The 7,523-nt window shown below is 46.4% G+C and overlaps 1 protein-coding gene across 1 annotated transcript in view; it reads left to right on the top strand.

Annotated features, from left to right (window-relative positions):
- Nucleotides 1–7,523, top strand: part of Cdh26 (cadherin 26) — a 50,258-nt gene that overhangs the window by 15,725 nt on the left and 27,010 nt on the right. Inside the window, exons 4-5 of the mRNA XM_026787265.1 lie at nt 5,225–5,372; nt 6,997–7,133. Of these exons, the coding sequence (XP_026643066.1) occupies nt 5,225–5,372; nt 6,997–7,133 (285 nt within the window). The remainder of the gene's footprint in view (nt 1–5,224; nt 5,373–6,996; nt 7,134–7,523) is intronic.

The following is a 7,523-nucleotide window of genomic DNA, read 5'->3' as shown; positions in this document are numbered from 1 at the left end:
CATGTGATTCCAGTCAAGCCAGCCAATAACTACACTGTGTGTTCAAGACCCACGTGCAGTCTTGAGCCTTTTAGGGTAGGTTTTAAGCACAAACCCACATCCTGGGTTGACGCACCTCAATTAGTAAGAATTTAGCCAGAAGCGGAAGTACAGGAGCTGAAAAGCATGGCGAGTATATTCAGGGACTTTCCCCAAACTATGGTCTTTGGTGGATTAAGGTCTTTGTTCCTATTCTGGCAGGTGGTTCTGCCTGTGTGCTGGGTTCCAAGGCCTGAAGGGTACTTCCATCATGGAGTCGGTTGTACAGAGGTCTGGGGCCTGTTACACCATGACGTCAAGATCATATTTGTCTTTTTACATTGACTCTGTGTGTGTAGTTGTGTTGTGTAAATATATGTGTATGTGTGTGTATGTATAAGTGTGTGTAGCTGTATGTGTGTGTATAGATGTGTGTGTATGTATGTGTGTATGTGTATGTGTAGGTATGTGTACGTAGGTGTATGTCTTCATCTGTGTGCATGCTTCTGTGTGTATGTATATGTATAGGGATGTGTATATAGGGATGTGTGTAGGTGTATGTGTGAATAGGTGTGTGTATGTAGGTGTGTGTGTACATGCTTCTGTGTTTATGTGTGTGTATAAGGTGTACGTATGTAGGATGTGTATGTATGTGTGTTTGTATGTGTAGGGAGCATAAGGGGGTGTATGTGTGTTTCCATGTCTGTTCCTGTGCATGTGGAGGTTGGGAGTCTTCCTCTGTTACTTAATGTCCACCTTATTTTCGAGACAAGGTCTCTCATTGAATCCAAATTCACCTATTTTCTAGACTGGCTGTCGAGCTAGCTAGGAGGGCCTCCTTGTCCCCACATCCTCAGGGCTAGGATACAGATGCATGCCACTATGACTGGCTTGTTCACGGATCCTAGGAGCGCTAAGTCTTTTTGCATAGTGGATATTTTACTAACTAAGCCATCTCCCCAGCCACCTACACTGGTCCTTTATGTACATTTATGTAAATATGCAAATGCTATTAAAAATCAAGCCGCCTGGCCCTCTCATTTGCATAGAATATAGGGTGGAAACTCTGGGCTGGCACCATCCACCCAGCGCCCTCTGTTCCACAACTCCAACTCACTTCCTCTTTGATGTCAGAGTTTTCTGGAATTTGTGCATTTGTGTTTGGTTTTAAAGTCTAACTCTCCATCAGAATGTAGGTTCTAAGAGGTGAGAGACCCTGGCTTCCCTCATGAACATCTCTCTAAGGTCAAGAGCAAGGCTCTTCATAGAGTGGTGTCTCAGATAAGTACATTGGATGGTAGGTGAGGTACCAGGCTGGTAAAATGGAGTCTTCTCTCCAGGGTCCAGGAGTCTAATCACACCCACCAAAAAGATGGACTTGAATCTCAATTCATGGCAGCTGTGACTGTGTTCTCACTAGACCACTGAGTTCTTGTGATGCAATCAAGTTGAGATGAAGTCGTACTGGAACAGGACTGGTCAATGTCCTAATAAGAAGACGGCTATTTGGGCACAGAAGAGGGTGAACGCTTGGAGTTAACTGAAAAAATGGAGGCAGAGACTTGAGCCACACAGGCATCCGTAAGGCCAGGGATCCTTATTCTTATCAGTGGCCAGAAGCCACAGGCAGAGAAGCCTGAGCAGACTCCAGAGGATGTAACACCGATTCTGTATTATCCCCTCAGTACAGTTTGCGCGCCACTGTACAGCATGCGAGTCAGGCAAGGGCCTGGAGATTGAAAGAACACACAAAGAGACCTGGGTCATTCGAAAGGAGATCAGCTGATACCTAGCTGCTGTACAAGGATTTCCACTCAGGCAGGTGGGAAATTACCATACCAAAGATGGAGTCAACAATGCCCTACAGCTAATCACCAGGCGGGGCAGGGGGAGCACAGGAACAAACAGAATGCTTTAGTTAGCTGACCAGAAACTGTCCTCAAGATGCACCCCAGGAACAAGAGTAGACCGGGGCCCTACAAGAGGGCCTCCTGCCATACAGCGCTGCAGGCCCAGCCTCCAGAGCATGGGAGCAAATCCATTGTGATGGTGAGAATATCCCTCTCCTGGGTCAGGCGCACATCGGGTGGAGGTCACCAGGTGTTGGAAAGTGGCCCAGGCCACCTGTCACCCAGCACATTTTACTCTGACCAGCTGCCTCTCTGCCCAAGTGCTGATGATTGGTTCTGAGATCACAGAAAGACAGGACACCGCTATAAACTGCGCAAACACATTGAGGCTGCAAAGGGAGACTCCAGAAGCATGCTATGCCTGATACAACCCTGGGGGCTTCCCTAAAATTAGACAAAACTTGTAGAATTTGGGCTTGGGAGTGTGGAGGGGGTGGACTAGCTTGTTAATGTCATAGACCTAAAAGAAATCTGTAAAAATCTGCTGAGAATTGCAATATGATTTATGATAGATTCATAAAGAGAAGAATGCCTCTTCTTTTTCCTGTAAAGGAATCTTCTCTACTTATTTTAAATCTTCTCAGTTTCATAGGACACAAGTGCCCATTGCAGTCCATTCTTTTACGTTCTTTCAAATAATTGTGTATTGACCATCCCTGCACCTAGACTCTGACCTACTTCTAAGCCATGCATGTAACTGATTTCCCACTGTGCCTCCGGCATCTAGGATGCTTCCGTCTGCTAGCTTGGGTGTGAGGCTATAGCTCTTGTGCGTGTAATTACAGACGCCATATGGCGGTCTGTCATGCAAGTGCTGCATGGTTTGTTCATCCAAGGGTGTAAATCTCCGGGCTGTAACAAAAGGCTGAAAACCAGTCCGCGTTCAGAAAGCGCCGGCGGTATTTCCTTTCTGCATTGTGACTGAGTCCCCTGGAATTTCTTAGCATCTTGCCAATGAATAAACAGCACTCACGCCCCTCAGGCATCTGTCAGAACTAAAGGTCTCAGATGTAGCTTTTAGGATAATAAATGGAATATAAAATAATAAACACAAAACAAACACACGGTTCTTGTTTAAGTGGGAGGATTACGGTTGGCCCAGTTTCAGAGCGAAGAGTCAGGGTGATTAAGGAGCCGAGCTGCCGGCATCGCGATGAATTATGGAGGACGAGGGAGCAACCGTGTGGGAGAGAGCCAATTTGCTTGTGAAAACTTTAAAAATGTATGCTAGAGTCCCTGAAGCGGAGTAGCTCAGGAGCCCTGCAGCAGCCGTCAGCCTTCCTGGAGGGGAAAGCTGACCCTGAGGAGACTGGGGCTGCCCACGCTGGTTCTGAGACGCAAGGTAAGAAGCGGAAGGTTAGACCCGTGCTTCAGCCTTCGCCTGCTGGCTGGGCTTTGGGTTCCTCTACCTCGTCCGAACAGTCAATCATTCTCTGGAACAAAGGGAACAACGTGCTCTCTAGGGCTTCTGCCAGGGTACGAGGGGTTCATCTGCCCGTGCAACCCCTTGCTCTTCTTTAAGGAACTCGTTTTTCTCGACACCTCTAGCGAGATCCTGTGCCTGCAACCAAGGTCCTGCGGTGGAGGGCTCCTGTGCTCGGGAGCACCTCCATACTGCAGCTCGTGGGCATCCTTTTGCTGCGACTAAACTCCTGCAGGCTCTCTGCATGCTCCGTCCCTCTGGCCTGCCAGCCTTCAACAGACCAAACCCTTGCACACAGGGGCAAAGGGGACACAGTGGTGAAGCAGGTTACAGTCACTAGAAAATACACATGCCTATCTCAGCATGCAAGCAGATCAATTTCTAGAAATATATTTATCACCTCCCAACTTCTGGTTTATGATTAATGGCATATTTTAAGTTACGTAGTCAACATTACCTTATTTTAATATTGTAATCAAGAACACCCTGTAACTAGTGGGCTATGCTTTTTATACCATTTTCAGATTTGTGAAAGAACAGCACAGCACGCGGTGTTGAGTTTCCCGAGGTCCCCGCGGCCGGCATCTTGCCCTGGTGTGGTTTGTTTCTATTGTAACTGGGGAGCCAAGGTTTTACAGAATAACCAGCCAAAGCCCATGGCTTGCCTGGTCTCTGTCCAGGTGTGCTCTTGATGCCTTGTATCGCATGGGTCAATAACGGTGGCTCCCACCACAGGCTCCTGTGGAGTAGCTTCCTGCTCTGAAATCCCTCATGTTCCACCCGCTCACCCCGCCCTTATTGAGAACCACAAGCTTTTTATTACCCTTTTATTATCCATAAATTTGACATTTCCAGGCTGTTATGGAGCTGCACTCCTGCGGTTTATAGCCCTTTCAGACTGTTTCTTTATAAAAAAAAAAATTTACGGGCACACATGTATGTGTTTGCACATGTGTGTTTCACACGTGTGTATATGTGTATACACATGCATGTGCCATATGTGCATTGTGTAGGTGTGTGTGTACATGTGTATATGCATGTGGGTCTATATGTGTGTGTGTGAGCGTGCGTGCATGTGTGTGTCCTGGTTTTATTTCTGATGCAGTGGTAAAATTCCCTGATAAGAAGCAGCTTAAGGGAGAAGGGTTTCTGTCTTACACATCTAAGATCTGTAGTAATGTCCGTTCCCTCACTTATGATCTGGATTCCCTCGTTCCCTTGTCTGTTCTCTGGGCCCCATCCCACACATCAATTTTTCTAGACTGTTTTTTAGTTTAATCAACCATGGCCGCTGTTTGGTGGTTTCCATTTCATTGATAATCTGCTCTGGTCTCTTGTTATTTTTTCCTTTCTATCTGGGTTAATTTGTTTAACTTTCCCAAACGTTCTCAATATACAAGCTTAACTTACTAGCCTCTAGCAAGGTAGGACTCCTGGACAAGCTGGAGAGGCGTGGCCATTCCTCTTCACTGCCTCAGTGAGGACATTGACTCTCTATGAACTGATGTGTCCACAACTTATTGGTTCCTCTGGCGTCCCTTTCTCCAAAACCTATAGGTCTTGGCTATTATTCTCAAGGCCCAGTAATAGTAACTGTGTCTTCCCTTCTCAAGACAACACTGATAAACTGTAGAAACAGCTCTCCAGCATCTTACTCTGGTCTACTCAAATGGAGGAACCAAGTCTGACCTTGATAATGACTGGGGTTTCCCCCCAAATCTTCGCATAGCTGATCTGCGGGAGCCTGTGCTGGGGGAGCGTGGTGCTGAGGCAGGTCCTTGGAACTGCACTACACATATGTCATTAATGGTTCTTTGATCAGCGCCCTCGGGTATACCCACCCACACTGTTTACAGAGTTCTCTGCTCCCCAGGTTTACTTTGATGCTGTGGATCGATCCACAGGGAAAGTGGTGGACGAATCCCTGATTTTCAACATTAGAGTCAGAGACGTGAATGATCACCCACCCCAGTTTCCCGAGAAGGAATTTAACATCAGTGTGAAAGAGAGTCACGCTGCAGGTGCGTTGGGTGTTCCGCTGTGTGAGTATGCCTCTCTTTGCCCTGTGTGGCTCCCCTGCTTCTTGCTTTGATAGTGATGGGGACTTTGATCCAGGTAACTCAGGAAAGCTTTGCACTGCTCACATAAAAGGTCGCAGGCCCAGAGTCGCTGAAGGCTTTGCTCTCTGTTAGCTTCATTTTGTGTTGGCCGTGGAAAGATGTGGAAATTATGCTGTCTGGAAGAGCAGGCATGTAAATGTAGCCTAACAACAAAGCCACACCTCAAGGGATAGAGATGGAGCCATGGCAGGCTCACCAGGGGCTCAGCAAGTGTCTCATCTGCAGAACGACAGGGACATGACATTTGGCCTCTGGGTTTCAGAAAGTAAATCTTTACATGCCAAACTAATTTTCCTAGAAGGAGAATCTATTTTTATAACAAAAGCAGTGTTTAATATTGCGAAATAGTCTTTGTAAAATTCGAAGACCTGAAGCCATTGGAATAGGAAGCGTTTTCAGAAGTTTTAGGACTTTTTTCCTTTAGGTTTTACACGCATGTTTACCCACAGTTGTGTATGTTCATGCCTTGTCAGGTGTTCTATATGAGTGTAAATACACACTTACATATGTACCTTTTATGAGAGCAGGAAATGTACATGTATTAGTTCTTAAACGTTCATAGATGCTGGGTATCTTTTTCTGTCTGGGCATGCTTTCTGGTTTGAAAAGCTGGGTTGGGTCTGTGAGATGGCCCTGCTGAAAAAACGCTGCAAAGCCTAAAGCTCCAAGGTCTAACTTGAAACTCCTGCGAAGGCAGCGGGAGAAAACCGACTCCACAAACCTGTTCTGAGACCCCCACACATGCCCTGTGGCATGCGTGCCCCATCATACAGACATGTAGTAATATAAATACTTTCCTGCCACGTTTGCCTGCACATCTGCTACACTAGATCTTTGGTGGGTGAGTTTTGAGATATCTCCTTGGTCTCCCGTGCCGACTGTTTGGTTGATGCCCTTTAAAAAGCGTTTGAGGAAGGTATCTGAGCTGGCCTGTGCTGCTCTCAGGCCTCACTCACGATGCTTACGCTCAGGGGAGAAGAGTGGCTGGTTCAGACGGGTGGCAAATTGAAGAGGGCCAAGTATTCATTCGGCAGCAGAGCGCGAGAGCGTGCCAAGTGTTGTCTGTAATCTTGCCTGTGGCTGAACATTTTCACATATTTCTCAGCCTTTTCTTTTTTAATCAATGTCCCTTTCCTGTTAATATTTTTGCCATTTGCTTCCTGATCAAAGCTTGCTTCTTCTATGTGAAGAACACATACTTGGCACATGCATTTCAAGTGTTTATCACTCACTTTTAAATTTTGTCTGTATTTTTTATACATTTAATAACTTCATGTATCAGTTGTACCCCCGCCCTCTTCTGCAACATCAGTCCTAGGTAGAAGGCTCCTTGAAGTTTACCCTAAGTTAAACATCCACCTTTATTTTGCATAGTGTGTCTGTATGCTGATTTTTTCATTTAAATATCTCATCCATTCTGGTGTGTGCCCTGATGCCATTTTCAAAGGTTCTTCCCTCTCTCTACTTTGGTTGTTTTTGAAACAACCTTCAGCCAACAATAACATTCTTAAAAACTTCTTTCTAGGTCAACCTATTTTTCAGTTGTTAACGGTCGATTTGGATCAAGAAAACACTCCGAATTCTCAAGTCCTTTATTTCCTCGTTTCTCAAACACCATTACTGAGAGAAAGTGGCTTTCGGATTGATCTCATCAGTGGGGAAGTACGGCTCTCAGGATGCTTAAAATATGAGGTTATGTAGATTTTATTATTTGAATGCACCGGGGCTGGTGAGCTAGCTCTGTCAGCAAAGTGATTGCTGCCCTGGCAGGACACCCAGTTCCAGCCCCAGAACCGTGTATACTAGTGCTGTGGCGGGGTGCCTGTTGTCCCAGAGCTGCAGAGGCAGAGAAAGGCTCCTCTCTAGGGCTTCCTGGCCAGCCAGGCTAGCCAAATGGTGAGCTTCGGGCTCCATGGGAGACTCTGAATCAAGAATGAAGGTGCACAGTGCCTGAGGAGCACCCAAGGTTAACTTCTGGCAATGTGCACGCACGTACACACACACACACACACACACACACACACACACACACACACACACTCACACCCAGAG

This window comes from Microtus ochrogaster, linkage group LG8 (assembly GCF_000317375.1).
Source record: "Microtus ochrogaster isolate Prairie Vole_2 linkage group LG8, MicOch1.0, whole genome shotgun sequence".
Taxonomy (NCBI): domain Eukaryota; kingdom Metazoa; phylum Chordata; class Mammalia; order Rodentia; family Cricetidae; genus Microtus; species Microtus ochrogaster.
Note: the sequence above shows the minus strand (reverse complement) of the source record. Positions and strands in the feature narration are given on the sequence as shown.